This window comes from Fusarium fujikuroi, chromosome FFUJ_chr01 (assembly GCF_900079805.1).
Source record: "Fusarium fujikuroi IMI 58289 draft genome, chromosome FFUJ_chr01".
Classification (NCBI taxonomy): Eukaryota; Fungi; Ascomycota; class Sordariomycetes; order Hypocreales; family Nectriaceae; genus Fusarium; species Fusarium fujikuroi.
Window position 1 is genome coordinate 1,038,265 of NC_036622.1, and position 19,536 is coordinate 1,057,800.

The 19,536-nt window shown below is 49.2% G+C and overlaps 10 protein-coding genes; 4 read left to right on the forward strand and 6 right to left on the reverse strand.

The window, feature by feature from the left end:
* Window positions 1-52: 52 nt before the first annotated feature.
* On the reverse strand, window positions 53-832 carry FFUJ_01753 (uncharacterized protein; the record flags this gene model as incomplete). XM_023575195.1 has 2 exons in its annotated part: window positions 53-675; window positions 733-832. The coding sequence occupies 2 exons, from the start codon at window positions 830-832 to the stop codon at window positions 53-55; spliced, it is 723 nt and encodes a 240-aa protein (XP_023423841.1).
* A 308-nt stretch (window positions 833-1,140) lies between these two features.
* Window positions 1,141-1,847, forward strand: FFUJ_01752 (related to FMP35 Found in Mitochondrial Proteome; the record flags this gene model as incomplete). XM_023575206.1 has 2 exons in its annotated part: window positions 1,141-1,306; window positions 1,366-1,847. 2 exons carry the CDS (start codon window positions 1,141-1,143, stop codon window positions 1,845-1,847), a joined length of 648 nt encoding a protein of 215 aa, XP_023423842.1.
* Window positions 1,848-2,044: 197 nt separating this feature from the next.
* On the reverse strand, window positions 2,045-3,043 carry FFUJ_01751 (related to ribosomal protein L3 precursor, mitochondrial; the record flags this gene model as incomplete). XM_023575217.1 has 2 exons in its annotated part: window positions 2,045-2,722; window positions 2,810-3,043. 2 exons carry the CDS (start codon window positions 3,041-3,043, stop codon window positions 2,045-2,047), a joined length of 912 nt encoding a protein of 303 aa, XP_023423843.1.
* A 999-nt stretch (window positions 3,044-4,042) lies between these two features.
* FFUJ_01750 (related to thioredoxin-like protein) lies at window positions 4,043-4,784 on the reverse strand (the record flags this gene model as incomplete). XM_023575229.1 has 2 exons in its annotated part: window positions 4,043-4,466; window positions 4,516-4,784. The coding sequence occupies 2 exons, from the start codon at window positions 4,782-4,784 to the stop codon at window positions 4,043-4,045; spliced, it is 693 nt and encodes a 230-aa protein (XP_023423844.1).
* Window positions 4,785-5,135: 351 nt separating this feature from the next.
* Window positions 5,136-8,261, reverse strand: FFUJ_01749 (uncharacterized protein; the record flags this gene model as incomplete). XM_023575240.1 has 2 exons in its annotated part: window positions 5,136-8,083; window positions 8,138-8,261. The coding sequence occupies 2 exons, from the start codon at window positions 8,259-8,261 to the stop codon at window positions 5,136-5,138; spliced, it is 3,072 nt and encodes a 1,023-aa protein (XP_023423845.1).
* Window positions 8,262-8,737: 476 nt separating this feature from the next.
* Window positions 8,738-9,561, forward strand: FFUJ_01748 (Probable kinetochore protein SPC25; the record flags this gene model as incomplete). XM_023575251.1 has 2 exons in its annotated part: window positions 8,738-8,963; window positions 9,014-9,561. 2 exons carry the CDS (start codon window positions 8,738-8,740, stop codon window positions 9,559-9,561), a joined length of 774 nt encoding a protein of 257 aa, XP_023423846.1.
* A 406-nt stretch (window positions 9,562-9,967) lies between these two features.
* FFUJ_14884 (probable Mitotic-spindle organizing protein 1) lies at window positions 9,968-10,304 on the forward strand (the record flags this gene model as incomplete). XM_023575262.1 has 3 exons in its annotated part: window positions 9,968-10,039; window positions 10,102-10,179; window positions 10,242-10,304. The coding sequence occupies 3 exons, from the start codon at window positions 9,968-9,970 to the stop codon at window positions 10,302-10,304; spliced, it is 213 nt and encodes a 70-aa protein (XP_023425444.1).
* Window positions 10,305-10,710: 406 nt separating this feature from the next.
* FFUJ_01747 (related to Zn-finger protein) lies at window positions 10,711-12,629 on the reverse strand (the record flags this gene model as incomplete). XM_023575273.1 has 2 exons in its annotated part: window positions 10,711-11,529; window positions 11,577-12,629. 2 exons carry the CDS (start codon window positions 12,627-12,629, stop codon window positions 10,711-10,713), a joined length of 1,872 nt encoding a protein of 623 aa, XP_023423847.1.
* Window positions 12,630-14,953: 2,324 nt separating this feature from the next.
* Window positions 14,954-17,381, forward strand: FFUJ_01746 (probable dolichyl-phosphate-mannose--protein mannosyltransferase; the record flags this gene model as incomplete). XM_023575284.1 has 5 exons in its annotated part: window positions 14,954-15,088; window positions 15,144-15,274; window positions 15,328-15,880; window positions 15,928-16,687; window positions 16,738-17,381. The coding sequence occupies 5 exons, from the start codon at window positions 14,954-14,956 to the stop codon at window positions 17,379-17,381; spliced, it is 2,223 nt and encodes a 740-aa protein (XP_023423848.1).
* Window positions 17,382-17,849: 468 nt separating this feature from the next.
* On the reverse strand, window positions 17,850-18,614 carry FFUJ_01745 (related to GTP-binding protein rab2; the record flags this gene model as incomplete). The annotated part of the gene is made up of 1 exon (XM_023575295.1): window positions 17,850-18,614. One exon carries the CDS (start codon window positions 18,612-18,614, stop codon window positions 17,850-17,852), a length of 765 nt encoding a protein of 254 aa, XP_023423849.1.
* Between the last annotated feature and the right edge of the window lie 922 nt (window positions 18,615-19,536).

Genomic DNA, 19,536 nt, shown 5'->3' on the forward strand with positions numbered 1-19,536 from the left:
CTGTGTATTTGCACTTGTTTTACCAACTTAACTAAATGCCTGATTATTATGATTAGGCACCTTTGTAGTCATACTTGAGTGACGACAACTCCTTCTCTGGGTCAACACTGCCCATGACCATCTTTGACACCAGAATAATACCATAGACGACCAAGGGCAGGTATCCCATTCCGGGCCACACGGCTTCGCTTTTTGTTCTGCCTATTGCCCAGGCCATCAAAATCAAAACTAGGCCGAGGCCCAAATTTAGATAGGGCAGATAAGTTTCAAGCGGCGACCTTCTTTCGATGTAACTGAACGAAGTCCTGCGTTGTCGTGGCCTCCCACGAGGAACATACGGCACATCGTCTACCTCGCCCTCATCATCATCGTCAAACACACTGGAAGACTCCCTTGTTGATAATGATGGAGGGCGAGTTGGTCGTGGAGTTTGAGGCTTTGCCCATCTATCAAGGAATGGAATTCCTGATGATGCTGGTGGTTGGTGATGAAGCAAATAGGCCGTAGAAAAGAGAGAGGTTAGGCTTAGAAGAGCGAGAAGTGCTGTAGGAGGGTTGATGAGAGCGGGAAGATAGGGGATGGTCGCCAGAAGGGGTATGGCGAGGAGGAACCGGCGAAACTGAATATCTCGAGCGGCGTTTTCCGCTGCGAGCTGATTGATGTAGTCTTCTTGTTCTAAGAGTAGTGTTAGATGTATATTTTTGGTACTTTGTCAAGACTGCTATGGTATACCTTGTTCATCCAAGGCTTCAGGCTGTGAGTCTGTTGAGTCTTCCTCTGGATAGTGAAACGTGCGCCTGAAACGGGCTGTCGTTCCCTGATACGCAGGCATAATAAAGTCGCTAAGATCCGATGAGAGACTTGAACTGAGGAGAAAATATAGAGCATTAGAATAAGGAACAGTTGAGGCCAGGTTGTTGATGTAAGAGCCTGTCTTTCGTCAGTCACATGGTTAAACTGTCCACAAGGTTGAAGTGAGGCTCAGCCTTATGACGCCACACCGGCCCTTGCCCCACCTCGAGCAAGCAACATCGGATCGGCGTCCGGCAGCAAAATTTCGCCGATATCGAGCAATTGAATTGAGCCTCAGCTGATCAACTCCCATTCAGTTGATCACCAGAAATTGAGCGCAAAATCACCATGTCGCAACAACTAGCGCTACCTAGGATCATCCGACGACGCTTGGCGGCCGTTCTCAAGTCGAGAACTGTCACATTGAGACCAGCACAGAGAAGATGGATGACTCCCGCGCCGAAGCCTGGAGATGGGCCCATGATGTCGAGGAGGGCGGACCGAGAGCTTCCAGGTACGGACAATTGAGACTCAATAAGCCATTGAATCAGACTGAAATTGGTGATTGTGTAGATGTAGCTGATGTCACATTCCGCTGGCGCCGTACTTTTCCCATCTTCCTCCTCATCGTGGCCGCTTCATCAGTAGCCATCTTCAACTACCAAAAGATGTCCTCACCCGTCGTCTCCTCGACACTCTACGCTCTACGAACCAACCAAGAGGCTCGCGATCTTCTAGGTGACGAGATCTACTTCAAGCACCAAATCCCCTGGATCCACGGCGAGATGAACCAGCTTCACGGCCGTATCGATATCTGGTTCTCGGTACGAGGCACAAAGGGCGAGGGTGTTATGCGCTTTGCTAGCAACAGACCTACCAGCAAGGGATTCTTCTCAACTACAGAGTGGAGTCTTACCATGAGCGATGGGACGAGATTGGACCTCTTGGATAATGGCGATCCTTTCAAGGCGCTTATTGGAGGTGGTGAGGATCTTCCTGCTGTGGAGGACGATGCTCCTACAAGAGGATTTCGAAAGCAGGTCGAATACAAGTGAGGCATGATGGGTCACTCAAAGGGAACATGGGAGGCGAGAATTGTTGTTAAAATGAATTTGATAACCCTGGGTACTCCGGTTGTAGTCGAATCTGTACAGTAGATGGTGTGTGTGTATAATACAAAAAGCCCGCTTATGATCTCTCCCATTTATCATACGTAGTACAAAGTCCCTCTTACAATCCACGGTAAAAGTCATTAATCTTGAAGCTGCGCCGTTTCTCTCTCATTCTTCAGCTGAAGATGCCTCTCCCGGGCTTCTTGGAGCTTAACCTCATGATCGGGGTTGCGCTCCAGTAGAGTAGCCAAAGCAGCCTCACGATGAGGTTGAGGAGGAGCCTTTCGCTTCTTGGCGTCTTGAAGACGAACAACACGACCCTTGGGACCGGCAATAGGTCCACCGACTAGCACAATACCCAAGTCGTTATCCACCATCATGACCTTGAGGTTCTGCACTGTGACGAATTCGTTACCCATACGACCAGGCATCTTCTTGCCAGGCATGACACGACTACCGCTGCCCTGAGAAGGACCCGTTGTACCAATTGTTCGATGGTTCTTGGAGTTACCGTGCGAAGCTTCCTGACCGGAGAAGCCGTGGCGCTTCATACCACCAGCAAAACCCATACCCCGCGATCGGCCCTTGACATCGACGTACTGGCCCTTCTTGAACCAGTCGGGAAGAATTTGAACACCAACAGGAAGAAGACCAGACTCGTTTCGGACCTTGAACTCGGCGAGCTCAGCCTTGGGTGCGATGCCCTTGGCCTCGTAGTAACCCAGCAATGGGCTCGTGACGTTTCGACCATCACGCGAGCCCGCACCAATCTGCACAGCCCAGTAACCGTTCTTCTGCCTGGTCTTGTTGGCGACGACCTGAACCTGATCGAGCTGCAGCACAGTACAAGGCACACGGGTCTTTCCAACAAACACACTAGTCATGCCCTTCTTGGTAGCAAGGACACCCGAGCGCAGAGGCGTAGTATTCTCCCGACGCTTCAGCGCAGCAGCAGGACCACTCGTGAGCGCAGGAAGACCGGAAGAAGGCTGGTTGAATCGCTTGTGCTTGCTGCGAGGAGGAGCCGTGGTCCATCCATACTTGACACCGCGGGTAGCTGTGAGCGGGAGGAGGAGAGGCCGGGCGGCGACGGCGCAGGGCCGTGGGAGGGCCAGGCGAATTGGCAGACGGGGAGGCATTTTTTGAAGGCGGCGTGTCGGCGGCGGCGGTGACGCTGTCGAGAAGAGCAATTGGGCCGCCGTGGGTGGGATATTGAGGGCGATGGGTCGGATCGGTTGATAGTGGTGAAGATTATTTTGGACGGGTTGAGATACTGGAGAGCTTTTGCAGCGCCCGGAGAATTCCCGGCTAGCATTGTTTCCCTTATCTACCATTTCTCCCACCTCCCACCTCCCCCCCACTACTTCTCTTCTTTACATCAACATTCTCTCCATTCATTTAATAGTACAACAAAACAATACACATCAGAGACAAAACATGTCACGATTAATGCGATCGACGCGCTCTCTTCCCATGCTAAAACCAAGATGGCCGACACCAATTATGATTCTCCAAATTCATTCCCAGAGCGCTTCTATCGACAATTCTATTAAAACTCCAGAAGTAACTCTTGAAATGATTTACAATAAACAGAATGAGATCTCCAAGTCACAAAGCGAACTCAAAAGCAAAGTACTATCAGCACTCTCAGAACTCGAGCGACATCGTAAGTCATCAAAATACCATACTATTACCAAGGTTTTAGATATCTAACTGTTTTTAGGTGATCAGCAGGTGTTTGAAGAATCCCAGCGAATTTTGAAAGAGAGCCAACGACATTGGTTCCTAAAGTTCCTCGAGCGGGTAGATCCCAAAGTTAAATAGTGCTTATACGTGTTTGGATTATATCAAGTAATAACAGTAAGTTTTCCCTGGATGTTCATTATTATTTAATACTAATGATTCATCTCTCAATGTTTAGATGCTTATGCCAAAAGTTCTTGAGATCTTACCGCTCATCGCTGAGCATTACCTCCAGAGCTGCCCATTTATTGTTCCAGTCTGGTGATACTCTGGTCCCATACAGTTCAGGGGTGGAGGGGCATTTTTTCTTTCTTTCAAGGTTCTAGCGATTCAACGAAGCGGTCAGAATTGATTCTGTAGTCTATACTTTATGAGACTTTTGACCTTTATCCTCTCTAAATCCCAGGACCCCTTCCTCCAATACCACTCCCCATCTGATTCACACTCGCGCCCTTGAGTTTATGATCTCCCGGTTTCGCAGCAGCCTCGTAGATGATATTCGCAGGCGCTCGGCCAAGCTGAGTCCATTCACCCTTGAAACCGATGTACGAGATACGGGTCACATCCTCATCACCATCGCCAAAGTTGTCCGCAAAGAAGAGCACCAGCCGCTGCACCTTTCCAAACAGGGCTCTCTTCACGGGAATCTCTTGCAGATCACTTGTCTGGGAGAGCTCGAGGGTTTGAATAGGGTCTGATTCCTCGGCGGCTGCAAAGTCGAGATCGTCCCGGTTAATGAAGAGATGGAGGGTTTTGGGGGCTGAGGCTGAGGGGGATGTGCGGATGAGGATGGAGTGAAGCTTGATTTGGGCCGTGAATCTGATATAGTTTAGCACAATACTTGTGTATAAGATGGGGTTTCACTTACGGTACTGTCATGAGAAGCTGCTCATCAACATCACTCTCAAGCTCAGGCTCAGCGCTGAGCCTCTCTTGCCACGTCTTCTTGACGATTTTCTGACCAGCATCTCGCTGGGCCTCATTCAGAGTGACAATGTGATCAACGTTGATTTGACTGTAGAGTGAGAACTGTACTGCTGGTGTGATGTCGTCGGAGTGATCATGCTCATGCTCATGCTCATGGTCGTGGTCGTGGTCGTGGCCATGGCCAAAATGTTCATCATGGCAGTGAGACATGATGTCAGATTGATCTGAATAGTCCTGCAATATGTAATTTATTGTAAGGGCAGTTGTCTTTGTGAAATTTGAGTCAAGCTCGTGGTGATGGTTGAGTTGATGTTGGTTGTAAGTCAAGTGAACCATTGAGGATGACGTTTTAGCACTAGGCCCCTTACATAAGCGTCCAGGACTGGACATCATGAACATTAATAACAGACTCAAGGTCACACAACCCAAACAGCAGTTGAAAAAAAACCAATCTTCATGATTTCCTGACTACCAATTAAATAATAGCAATTATATATGCCATTTATATCATCAATAACCCTGAATGTATAGCCAATACTCCTGTAATTTGCTTCGCTTGCTTCATCTAAACCCACCCTTCCTCTTATTCTTCTTCGCCTTCTTCCTATCCCCGAAGATGCCCGATACAGGCTGGCTCATAGCAAACGATGGCCCAAAGAGCCCTTGGCTTTGTGAAGACGAAGGTATGCCTTGCTGGCTCGACATGGTTTGAGGCGTGGGAGCAACAGATATCGGCGGCAGTGCCACGGGCTCTTCTCTCCGAGGACGCATCGGCGAAGACATGGGGTTGCCCGCTGTAGTTCGCACCGAAGTCCTGATGGCCTTGGGGTCTCTGCCCTCTCTCATAAACGGTGGAAGTTTGTACTTGTCGTTCTGGGCCTTGCGCTTGTTTTCGATCCTTTGCAGTCGTGACCTTGCGTCGTCAAACTTCCTATCAGTAGCAACGGCAACACTAGATATGTAGTCATCTGTACTGATACCACGCTCAGTAGGCCAGTATGACAGCACCTTAGACGGTTTGACATTTTCCATCTTGTCCAATCTCAATGATGGTGCGAGGAGCTGTAATCGTCTGATCGCTGCATCATTGGCACTGTTTGGTGTCGCAACGAGAGGTGATGAAGGAATTCCACCTTCTGATGACTGCGATGACTTGTTTCGAACTACACTCGACTGAGTGGGCTGAGCTCGTCCATCTTCCTCCTGGCTTGCCGGCCCTAGAAGAGGCACATCTTGAACCATGACTCCGGCTGTTGCTAGAAACATATCCTTAGCTAGGTCTGCGATCCATCCCCTTATTATTTCCTCCTCTTGCTGGGGTATTCTTCCTTCCAGCGGATCAAGCCAAAGGTCAACGTATGTTTGGTTAAGATGCGACAAGCTGACGAGTTCTCGAATCCACTCCTGCGAAGTCTGTCTTCCGAGTTGCGTCACGACTGTTTGTCCATCACAACCTGCAAACAAATCGAGCATATCGGGTTGTGTTTCGTGAAAACCATTCCGTAAATCTATCGGACCAAGCTCGTTGCCGGTTTCTTTCCAAGTCTTTAGGGGCAGTCTCCCTTCAGCCACCCCCTCAGTGATATTCTCTTGAATAGCTGAAAGTAAAGCGGGCGGTATATCATGAAGGCTGTCTGAAATAGCCAGCAACGTCTTCTGAAGAGAACGGCACAAGCCATCCAGGTTCAAGCTTACAGGGCCCAAGACCGCAGATGCTCTGCTCTTTATCTTGTCGAGGTCCTTGGATCGATTGTTATGTTTTACCACATGTTTGATGTTATCATCAGCCATGCCTTCGGGAAGCACAAACGTGCTTCCCATATGTCTAATGAACTGTTTTCGTTTCTTTTTCCAGCGCTGTGCTTCGTCTGACTTGTTACGACCAACCCGCCCACTAGGTAACGTAATCTGCATATTGCGATCTTTGACTGAGACACAGATGCAGTATTGCACACCCAAATTCTTGCTCAGGATGCTGCCTTGGTAGAATTGAACTCCTGCACGGTAATAATCGGCCCCAAAGCCAGACGAGGCGTCCCCATCCCGCGTGAGCTTGACCGGATGGATTTCGAGTGATTGAATATCAACACTGGCCGATCCAGCATTTTGAGGAAGAGTAAGCGTGTCACGATGCCAATAAGGAAGGCCGCTTGACTTTGACTGTCCGAACCAGTAGGTTTGAAGTTGTCTATGAGTCGGAGAAAAGACGAACACCATAGCAGTCTCTTGTCCACCTTCTGAAGTAAGGCATGTTGTCATTCGCAATCCTTCTCTGTCCAACAAACGAGGGCTGGATATCAGAATAGTCGGGTTTGGTCCTACCTCCTCCTCCAGCGTGCTTTTCGCAAATAAGTCAATCCAGTAAATGGTGCGCATAGTTAAGACGAATATGTGATTCTGGTTGGCTGGGCTGACTCTGATGTCAAGAATTGCATCAGGCTTGGACTTTGGACGCGCCAACAACGAGAGTCGAGGCAGAGCTATGTGCGACACAAGATCGATGACCTCGTACTTCTCCCTGTTCCAGATCAGTAGATGACTGAATCGTTGTGCGTATCCTTTAGAGTCACCAGCACTTTGTGAACGACCCTCCCAGAAACTGTCCACTTTGGCTGTGCCGACAAATAGAACCCCGTGCTTTTCAGCGGGATGCTCTGTCATAGAGGGCAATTCATTCAATAATCCATCCGAGATATGTCCGCACGAGTAAGGTAGAAGTCGTGTTTTCAGCTTGTTTCCCCCTAAGATGTCCCATATGGACCAATATCCGCATTCGTCAATGATGGCGATCTGTGGGGGAAGGCCCTTAGAATTTGGATTGAATGCGACATCTACCTGCGCGTTACCGCCAGTCGACTTATGGGAGACGGTCAGGATCGGGTTAGGATCGATTCGCGACAGCCGTGGTTGATGAATGTCGGAATCGGAAGCAGACGATTGAGCCACTGGAACCTTGTGATACTCTGGATGGAGAATGGTGGTCGAAGTTTGCTTTTGAACGATGAGCCAGCGAATGGAATCATATCGTGTGAGACTGGTTGCGAATTTGACTTGGGAGATTGGCAGACCATCGCTGGCCCAAATGGCCTCTTCCTCGGGATCATCGGGGTCTATCACAGAAGGCTGAAGAGTCGTGCGCTTGTCATTTCCCCATTTCCATTTCGATTGATCGATCCGAGCCAGTCTAAGCAGCTCTCCTGACTCTCCCGTAGCAGCCGCAAGCATGGGTGATCCAGTGAGTCTCGAATGATCCGACACATTCGTCATTTGGCCGATAGCAAGTAACGGTTGATCGCTAACTTCTCCCTCGACCTTTGAGTAGCGATTCATGTTCTCCTGCAGAAGCTCGGATAGCGCTGAGTTACCCATGAAGGCTTCGGGGTGAGCCTGAAGAAGCCATCGCTTTTGAACTCTTCTTTCCTGCCACAGGTTGGACGAGATCTCTGGAGAAGGAGTTTTTGAAGGCGGGTACAACTCCGCTGAAGATCCAACAACCTTGAAGTGTGGCGCTAGACATCTTTGTCAATATTGCGATGCGCGCAAGGGATTGTGTAGAAACTCACCTTCAGCAGTTACGCGACTGGAGTGAAAAGTCCCAGGTTGCGCTGTCGCATTCTCAGGTGGTATATAAGTAAGACTTCCTACGTGACCGTGGATCAGGTCCGTAAGTCGCCTGGTCTCAGCCATTTGGCCCAAGTCTTGATTTCCAATGTGCTGAAAGTTTGGCCGATTTTCCTTTCTTCATCGCGAGATGGGCTAGTACAGTCGCAAGAGAGTCTCGAGCGGGAGTCAATGGTATTTGAAGCACTAAAAAGGCATCCTATGTCATATGAGGTCATGCGATGAAGAGTTTGGCTAGGCAGGTAGAAATATATCTATCGAAGAGAAGTATCGGTGAGTATTAGTAGACGTTGAAGTAAGAGACGCTCAGCGCATGCGATGAGAAGTGAAGCTTTCGACGGCCCCACGTGGCGGTGCAAGCGAGGTGCGCCACATTTAATAGTCGACCGAGCAACGCAATTTCGCGGTGTAAATACATACACACATACATGAACAAGGCCCAATTTGTGTCTTCATGATCAAGCCCATTTACTCTACGGAACAAGAATTTGAAGTCGAAAACAATACCAGCCAAGCAACCTCACGACTCTAAGTCATACGCAATGGCTACCGACTTTCAGTCCTCCCTATCTGCCAGCATGCGACAGAGCATGGCCCCAGTCGGCCCCTCTGTCGCAAACCAGCTGCCCAACATCAACTTTGGCTTCGATGACTTGCGCGATCGCATGGCAAAGTTCACAGCTCGATTTGATGCGTTCATTGAAGAGGGCCGTAAGCGCGTCCTCGAAGAGCGCAACCAGTTTCGCATGAACGTCGCTGAGCTACAAGGTATGCTCTAAACCGCCGGCGCATAAGGTATCTACTAACCACTTCATCAGAGGATCAACGTATGAAGAAGCGAGACATCGAGATCATTCAAGTCAAGACCTCGACGCACCAACAAACAATCGAGAAGGAAGAGGCGGAAACGCGCGAGATGGAGAGCGCTATTAACTCCCTCGCTGCCCAGCGCGATAACCACCTCGCAACCCGCAACAGTCTCAAGGCTGAAATCGCACAAACACAAGCCGAGATCGAAGCCCGACTTGCCGCGCAGCGCGAATACGCTCAACAGCAACAAGCACAGTCTCGTTTCAACGTCCCCGAGTTGGACTTTTGGATCACCAACCTATGCCTCAAGATTGAAGGCGCTGGCCATGACGATCGTCTCAAGTTTGTGTACACGCATATTGATGAGAAGGACTGGGAACGTGAGGCTTGGTTTGAACTTGTTACAAGCTCGCGCGATTACGATGTGAAGCACTGCAGACCCAAGATTGAGCGGGAGAAGGTTGAGAGGGTGCTGGACAAGCTGAATGAGTCGAGGGAATTGGTTGTTCTGCTGAAGGGAATGAGAGAGCTGTTTGTGGAGGCTATGAAGACCTAACGAACCGATTTATGTATTATGCTGCGACGACCGCTTATGTGCGATAATGCTGTTTTTAAGAACGATAATTATACCTTGGTTGATTGTTTTGTTTAAAATCACCTTTGAATTTATCTCAGAGATCTTGGGGCTGTCTGTTCAAGTGGCCTCCTAGATAAGTAGCAATTAAATCTACCAACACGATCGGTTGAAAACAAAAAATTCAAGAAGATTATCATGTCGAAACCTCCTTCTAAAAGCACCGGTAACCACGTCGTTTTTACAACATTTTGCTCTTTATTGTGTGTCATGATTTGCATCAGCCCAAACCGAACCGCGACCCGCGTCTCCCCGCCATGATCAATCAACCTCCACCCTTCACTTCCCTCTCTTCATACACCATATCAAAAACCCACCAACCATCATCATGCCTGAACCAGATAAGCACGCCGCTGCGCAACAAGCCGTAGATATTCTCCATGAGATCTCAACTATCCTAGTACGATAGCTCATCCATAAACCAACACGACTGAAGACCCGACCGCTGACTTGAGATCGCAGAACTGTCACCTTGATCGCCGAACTCTATCAATCTGCATCTCGATGATTGAGCGCGGAGTGAACCCAGAGGCTTTAGCGGTATTTAATTGAACTTTTGTGTTTCCGATTTGAAAGAGTGTCTAATATGTGTTTTCGTGCAGCAAGTTATCAAGGAACTCAGACAAGAGGCCCAGCAACCTGCAGCCACGGCAAGGCGACGTTGAGTGAGCGGAATGAACTCTGTACAGAGATTTGACACGGATTGAATTTGGAATTATGGAAATATTGTCTCGGTAGGCGTTCATAGGGAAATGCTTTCACTTAACCGACGCAAAAGACTCTGCCAGAATAGAGATTTTGTTGTACTCATGCCCTAGGTACATATTCAAACAATCATGCTACCTTACTTTGTGTCCGTCGAATCTTATTCCAATAACCAAAACCAGCGCAGAATAATAGGCGCCCAAGATGCAAACCACCAACCTAGTCACATCCCTTCGTACACATATAGGCAGTCGGTAGCCTCCAACTGGTATTCTCCCCACCAAGTTAATGCAGCCCCCCAAACGCCTTGCAGTAAAACAACCTAGACAACCCTTTTGATCTTATATCATGCTATTTTGTGATTGCTCATCGATGCCCAATAAGAACAATTTCGTTTTCGTCTTCTTCGTCATCATCGTCGTCCTCCTCTTCGGCGTCTGAGAGTGTATCGCTAAGATCATCCAGCTCCGAATCTTCGTCATTCTCAGATGCATTGTTGCCACGGTTTCGAATTCTCCAAATTCCAAGGATATCGTCCTCCGACTCTTCATCTGGTGGCAGGTGTGCCATGATCGAGTCGAACCCCATATTGCCAGGGGACACTGATCGTGCAACCCGATCTGGAGCGCGGTATTGAGCCTCAACACCGTGGGACGAATGTCTGCGCCTGTTTCCCAGTGTGATAGGTGCTCGGTTCCCACTCACAGATCCAGAAGCATCCCGTCCAGTTTCCACAATCGGTTGCATTTCAGCAGACGGCAGAGATCCTGCACGGTCACCTCCCACAATATTCAGTTCTACCGTATTATATGACCGGCATATGGAGCATTTCAGACCCAACCAGTGATATCGAACAGTACTTTTTCCGGAGCAATCGTTGCACAGAATAACGGCAGTGGTATCCCGGAACTCCGGTGGCATGGGTTGAGTCTGGATGGCAACATCCAGATTTCGGAACTGGCTCTCCATATTCGTAAGACTCTTGTTGCAGATCGGGCATTTGTATGACACTTTCATATGCTGTTCGTAGCACTTCTTATGAATACTATGACCGCAAGCCATGAAGACCACAGGCCGTGGTGAAGTGAAGAGGTACTCGCCACAGATGGGACAGTCGCAATCTGTTGACCTCTCGATACACTTGTGAGAGCCCTCAATCGAGGTTGAGATGCATGCCCGACAGGTCTACATCTAGTTAGCAATCATTATCATAGAGGCATGACTATTCTCACCTTGCAGTGAAAAAAGTCCCTGCCGAGGCCCATGCCTCGACGACAAATACCGCAGTCGTTACAGTGGTAAATGGGTTTACTCTGGCGGTTCTCCCATAAGTGACAAATATCGCAATAATAGTATGCCGACAACTCGCCGCAGTTGATGCACATGTCCGAGGCCTTCTGTGGTGTTGCACAGAGCATGCAAAGCATGTTCCTGGTCTCTGTACGGATGAGGTTGTGATCCTCGTTCGCATCGTGACAGAAACGACAGGTGTACCATTTCTTACATGTGAAGCACTGGAGCTTGACGTTTCGTTCGTAGTGTTGGCATCCAAGAGGTTGTTCCGTTTCTGGTACTACTTCTAAAGGTTCCACTGGAGTCTCACTTCCATGTCGTTTTGGAGGCTTCACAGGTACATACGTCGGTGCTTTGTCTTCCTCGCTCAAGATGAATATTTCCTCATCCGGTTGGTTCTGCCAGAACTTCAACGGCCTCGATACTGGCGACGACGGTGGTTGCGACAGAGGTACATCCAAGCCTTCACCACTCTCGAGGATCTTCTTCACAAGCGGCACTGTCTTGGATGACTTATATCCCTCCAACAGAATATCGTGGATTAACCGCGCTTTATCATTTTGGGGTATGTCTTGGGCGTTGATCGAATGGATTCGGGATCGCAGTTCGCGCATACCATCGTCTTCCGGAATCCGACGAGAACTGAGCGGGCTCAGAGCAATCCCTATATGATCGCGGGGAGGAGTTTCTTGGGACATGATTGGAACTGGTTCGGGTTCTTCAACTCTTGTTTCTTGGGTCGAGACGCTGAGGGGTCGGGTGAGGGGAGACTCGATGATCGGCACCGGTGACGGCTCAGGTACTGGCAGAGGTACAGGTACAGATACAGGCGCAGAGACAGGACTATCAGGATGACCGGAATCGCTCACTGCGTCAGCGTGTTCGGTCGAGTCGCCTCCATCGCCAGTGAAGGTAGATCGCGAGATTTCAGAAAATCGACGAGCCTGACGCAAGACGGGATTGATGAGAAACTCTGAGACGAGGGAAGACATCAAGTTGGTAGGTAGGTTGGAGTGGAGGCTTAAAGTAAGTTGGGAAGAGGGAAAGGCCTAAGCGGCGATCCAAGATACCGTACGGGCGCACTAATAAGATAGAGAAGCTGGTTGTTTGGAACTGTACTGTATTGTACTGTACTGTACTGTACTTGCGCCGATACTGATACAGTGGAGGAGAGAGAAGGATGATAGAGAATGGCGCTGAAAGAGGGGATCTGGCAAGGTAGAAGAGAACTGCAATATAGTAATGGTACTGTAGCAGTGAGGAGAAACGGTAACGGCACAGGACCAGGCGCCTCAGAACAACGGAATGACGAGAGACTGGAGAAGCCAGAGACTACGGCGTCTCTAGCTCTGTTCTTCTGACTTTAGACTGGACTTGGATGACATAAGGCGATTTTGTTCCCCAGTGACATTCAGTGGAGTTTTCCGAATAGCGGATGGTAAACGGAGAATATGCAGTAAGTGCAGCGTTTGGAACGATGAGAAGGGGAAGAAGATAGGGGCCCTTTTTTAGCATGTGACTGTGGATTGTGGTTCACAGAAGACCTCCAAGCCTATTCTGTTTATGTGATTGCCATTGGATATCATAGATTGACTGTTAGCAACAAATTCAATCCCGTCGTTTTGCCAATTCAAAATCGACGGTTTCGCTCTCAGCCGTTGAAGCCCCAGCTAACATTTTTGTCAGTTCCATAAGTACAAGGTAAGGAACGCTCCGATTACGGGAACGGATCAAACCGCATGTTGTCGTAACCTCGATCAGACGAGGATTCGGATATATAGGGAATGTAGTGGGGAAATTGAACGACAGAGGCATAGGATCAGGATCAATGGTGCCAAAGACGGTAAAATACGGTGGAACAAATTGAATTCGGCGGTCAATCTCTTGGTTTTAGGCCATCTGTGTAAGTGAGGCACAGATGAGATTGGGGCATGTTCCGCTGAAGCCGTCAGGCCAGGGAGACCCTTTCTGGACCCTTTGAGATGCCTCCCTCGATATTCTACGATACTAAAAGAGTTCATAGCCCTGAAACTGAATTGCTGAATTAGTGTTCAAAGGCCATTCACTCTGAGCTTATTCGTGTCTCATGATTCAGTACAAAAGACAAACAGAAAGAGGCTGTTTTTGCCCAGTAATTCGACGTTCATCAGTCATGACGATCCGTGGGTCCTTGAACGCCTTCGGCTCTGCATGTCTCTCTGCCTCTTCGCTTGCGCAGGGAGGTCGCAGAGATGGACGTCATTAGTAAGAGACAGCTGTCTGCTAATCAATGTCTCACTGTCTGAAGAGGTTGCAATCAGAATCAACGATTTGAAGAAGCATGTGACCTTCGACAAATGAAAATTTGATCGAGCAAAATGGTGGAAATCCCAGTGTATTGGTTCTTACTACTCCGTACTGACATGGAGACAAGAGCCTCTTTTAGATGTTGGTAGTTCATCGTTGACTTGACAGTGAATGTGACTGTTTCAATCTACCGATTTCAAGGTCAAGTGGAAACAAACACTTCAATCAGAGAAGCTTCAGAAACAGATTCAGATCGAGAAACAGCAAAAAGAAACTGATCACGCTGGGGATCGAACCCAGAATCTTCTGATTCGTAGTCAGACGCCTTGCCATTGGGCCACGCGACCTCGAGTGTTTCTTGTCGTTTTTGCTCACTAGCGAGTACATGTTGCTACCTCAAAGAGTCTCACAGAGAACGGCGCCACTTTTTTGAATTTCATCCCTGGATCCCTGCAGCTGATTGCCCCTAAAACATTCAGTGCAACGCGCTATCGAAAACGGACATGGGAGCTGGAAGGCTGGACTAGGCTGAGGTGGGGGTAGTATCGACTGGTCGGGAGCTCACGCCAAGGGGAGCCGTACGGGAGCAGCTGTTTAGCGTGGGTGACGACTCGCCCGTAGAGCATATGTGGCATTTCAGGGGACAGAAGAGATTCACTGTCGTGTAATATTCTTAGAACCACCACAAGCCGAACCGGTTCAGTTTCGTTTCTCTGGACTCGGGCATCTCCAGTTCTTTTTTTTCTCTATCGTTTTCCCTCTCCTGATTCTTCTTCTTCCTTTTTTTCCCCTTACGACCTGTGTTTCTCTTCTATGATCACAGGGTTTTAGAAACGGCTCCTTCGCTGAAGCTGGTGTTCCTCCCTTCCAGGTTCCCTTGAGTCTCGACAGCTCGTCCAATCTTTTTTTCCCTTCTCCCTCCTGTCGAGCTTACTTCGCCAGCATCAACCCCCTTTGGCCCCCATCAAACATCCATTCTGCAAACATCGCGACTTCTACCCCGACCCGGTATCTATACGATTGAATAATCATGGCTGCCGACAAGGCTGCCGTCGCCTCAGGCGCTGACCTGGGCGATGGTCTGAGACAGCGTCCTGTCGCTGGACAAGCTAACCTGCAAGTCCCGACTCCTCAGCCTGAGGACAACAAGAAGCTTGTCAAGAAGGTACTGCGCCTGTGTATAGAGGAAGTGCCATTGAACAATACTGACCGCATCTCAGGAGTCCTCATTGCTCCAAACACTCGACCAGTGGGAGGTTGTCATTGCCCCGCTGATCTTCACTCTCCTGGCTATCTTCACTCGACTTTACAAGATTGGTATCAGCAATATCGTTACTTGGGATGAAGCTCAGTATGTCGAATTGACTTTCACCGTCCCGTAAACCTTCTCTAACACCTCGATAGCTTCGGCAAGTTCGGTTCCTACTATATCAAGCATGAATACTACTTCGATGTCCACCCCCCTCTCGGCAAGATGCTCGTCGGTCTCTCTGGAGTCCTGGCTGGCTACAATGGAACATTTGAATTCAAGTCTGGCGAAAAGTACCCCGAGGAAGTCAACTACACCATTATGCGTATCTTCAATGCGGCTTTCGGTATCTTCTGTATTCCCCTTGCTTACTACACTGCGCGTGAGCTCAAGCTTCGACGTCCTGCTGTGTGGCTCGTTACTCTGATGGTTCTTTGCGAGAACTCGTACACCACAATCAGCCGTTTCATCCTGCTCGACTCTATGCTGCTATGCGGTACTGTTGCCACCGTCTTCTGCTGGTCCAAGTTTCACAACCAGCGACACAGCAGCTTCGAGCCTGAGTGGTTCTTCTGGTTGTTCCTGACTGGTCTCAGCATTGGCTGTGTCTGCAGTGTCAAGCTTGTTGGTCTTTTCGTTACTGCTCTTGTCGGTCTTTACACCGTTGAGGACCTTTGGCGAAAGTTCGGCGACACCAAGATGCCTGTTGTAAGTATTATCATGACTGACATCTGTTCTTGACTAACCACCCATAGACCACTCTTGGTGCCCACGTCATCACCCGTGTTGTTGGCCTCATCGTCATCCCTTTCCTGATCTACCTCCTCTCTTTCGCCCTGCACTTCGCCATTCTCGACCGCTCCGGCCCTGGCGATGCTCAGATGAGCTCCCTCTTCCAGGCTAACCTCAAGGGTACCCAGGTTGGAAAGGACAGCCCTCTCGAGATTGCAATTGGTTCTCGCGCTACCATCAAGAACATGGGCTACGGTGGTGGTCTTCTTCACTCTCACGTTCAGACCTACCCCGAGGGTTCCAAGCAGCAGCAGGTTACTTGCTACCACCACAAGGACACCAACAACGACTGGTTCTTCTACCCCAACCGCCGAGAGGAGGACTACAACCCTGAGGGTGATCTGCGTTTCATTGGTGACAACTCCGTCATTCGACTTATCCACGCTCAGACTGGCCGCAACCTGCACTCTCATGACATCGCTGCCCCTGTCACCCGAGGCCACAAGGAAGTTTCCAGCTACGGTAACCTGACTGTTGGTGACGACAAGGACCACTGGAAGGTTGAGGTTGTTCGTGATTCTGCTTCTCGTGACCGCAGCAAGATCAGGACTCTTACTACTGCTTTCCGTCTCAAGCACGAGGTCCTGGGCTGCTACCTCCGAGCTGGCAACGTCAACCTTCCTCAGTGGGGTTTCAAGCAGATCGAGGTTACTTGCACCAAGGAGAACAACCCCCGTGACACTTACACCCACTGGAACGTTGAGGCTCACTGGAACGACAAGCGTAAGTTTTGAAGAAAACGATGCAGACTTGCTCATGCTAACTTTATATAGTCCCTCCCGCCGAGGCTGGTGTTTACAAGTCCCCATTCTTCCACGACTTCGTCCACCTGAACGTCGCTATGATGACTTCCAACAACGCTCTGGTTCCCGACCCTGATAAGCAGGATGACCTCGCTTCCAAGTGGTGGCAGTGGCCTTTCCTTCACGTCGGTCTCCGTATGTGCGGTTGGGGTGATGATATCGTCAAGTACTTCCTTCTCGGTAACCCTCTCATCTACTGGGGTTCCACCGCTTCTCTTGGAATCGCTGGTCTTGTCATTGTCTGGTACATCCTTCGATGGCAACGAGGTGTCAACGATCTAAGCGAGAACGAGATTGACCACATTCACTATGCGGCATTGTACCCCCTTGCCGGCTGGTTCCTTCACTACCTTCCCTTTGTTATTATGGCTCGTGTCACGTATGTGCATCACTACTACCCGGCTCTCTACTTTGCCATTCTCAACTTTGGCTTCCTTATTGACTGGTTCACTCGCAACCGCAACAAGACCATCCAGACCATCGTGTACGGCATTCTCTACACCGTCATTATCGGCCTCTACATTTACTTCATCCCCATTTGCTGGGGCATGACTGGCAACCACAAGCAGTACAAGTACATGAAGTGGTTCGACAACTGGCGAGTCACCGACTAAGGGATTGATCAATGTTTTGAGCAATCTCTTTTTTCTGATCACACAGTGATCTAGGCGAGCTGTCTCATGCACCGCCATGCAGACGTGTTTAGTGTTATTCGATTTCGAAAACGTGCTTGCAAGGATATAGAACTGGGGAACTCATGTAAAAGACGGGCCGCGGGATTTGTTGGGAAATCAAAGCAAGGAATGAAGGGAGAAAAGACGAAACAGGATCAACGGAATAAGGCAGTTGCGGATGGATCTTGTTTCGGTAATGCTATGATATTGTCATTTCTGTTGCCCTTAATAAAGGTGGCCTCGGTAAGGCCAGCAATGTATTATGCATTATTGTGTACAATTCATATTGAGCTTTTCATACACTTGTTCGATGATGACGACGTTTGCTGGCTGACTGGGTATCATGATGCGTCGTGTGTCTGTAGATCATTTGTGTCCTCCTCTTCGCTTGTCCTGGGTTGTTGTCTTCTAACAACAGCCACCTCCCGCTGACTTACTGGCATCTCCAGACAGCTTGACTTGGCGAGTTCCACCAGCGCCTGCACCCTTGACCCCGGATCTTCTGTCATTAAGATCGTACTTGCCCGCCTGGATGTTGTTGTATATCCTCTCTGCTACCCGCATGAAAGCCTTTTCTACATTCTCGCCACTCTTTGCGCTTGTCTCAACGTATTCCATAACGCCATTACGCTTGGCCCACTCCTCTGCCTCCTCGCGTGTGACTTCACGCTTGTTGTCCTCCTGTTGTGTCAGATCTGCCTTGTTACCAACCAAGATAACCACAATATCGGGCTCGGCGATCTGTCGTAGATCGTTGAGCCAGTCTGTAACATGCTGAAAAGTTTGCTTTCGAGACAGGTCGAAGACCAACAAGGCACCGCTTGCGCCTCGGAAGTAAGATCGAGTGACAGACTTGTATGTCTCCTGACCAGCTGTATCCCAAAGACTAAGCTTCATATGCTTCTGGGGCGTGTTGGAGTCATCCCGAGGAGGTTCAGGAAGGCCATCGGCTTCTTGGTCCTGGTTATCAGGGTCTGAAGAGTTGGCAGCGCCGATTTTTGAGTGGGGAGGGCCGACGGGGACGATACGGGAGCCAAATTCAACGCCAATGGTGACGTCGTGATGAGGCGAAAAGCGTCCTTCGCAGAGACGAATGGTAAGACTAGACTTGCCGCATCCTGAGTCGCCGATGCAGACGAGTTTGGCGATGTAATCCCACGGTGTGGTCGACATGGAAAGAGACTGAGAAGGCTGATGAGAATTGAAGAAGAGAGGTTCGTTGGAGAAGAGCTGATCGATGGGCTTGGTTTCCTCGAGCTAAAGAGGATGGAGTTAAGCACGTGCAAGCTGTCCTTTGCGGTGGTGCGACGTCAAACCCGAGGTACAAAGTAAGATAAGAGAAGTATCTGATTCGGTGATGCTGGTGTTTCGTGAGCGTGACTTGGTAATGAGAATCGATGGGTTGTAAGTGGTAGAAATTTAGGGTTGGAGGAAGCTGGGTGGTTTATCTGAGGGAGCTAGAAGCTAAAGGGGGCTCCGGGCGGGCTAAATTCAGACTTAGAGATGGCGATAGTCACGGAATGACGATAAGAGCAAAATAGTGTAAATGAGACAAATACTGTGTTTTTACAGATCATGATTAGTAGAAATATAATACCAGAAAATATGGCACGTATGGGGAGGGAACTGGAGAGTAGCACAAGTCAGATGTTGGGGCCTGTGGCTATGGTTTGAGATGCTGAGCTGTCACGAGTTACAGCATTGTACGACACAAGCAGGCAAGCTAACTCAGTGAAGCAACTCGACGACCAAGCAGATCAGATCAGATCCAGTATCAGTGGAACCTTGAGGGTGCTTTGGTGCTGCACTTCGTGCCTGGAGGGCCCTCTCCGAATGGGGATTAGAGGTTTCTTGGTGGTTATCGGTGACGCAAGGGGAATGGATCGATAACGTCTTGTTAGTTCTTGGGTCTTTGGGTCAGTTGATGTGTTTCGTCTTTGATAAGTATATATAAGTGAATGTATCTATAACTACTATCTTTGATATTAGAGTCGTTTGATCTGTTTCTTTGACACAGTAAAAGTCATCTGTCGCTGTGTTTGATATGGCAAGCAAATTGCCTCCACGTGAGGACTGAGTGAGACTCAGAGATCTT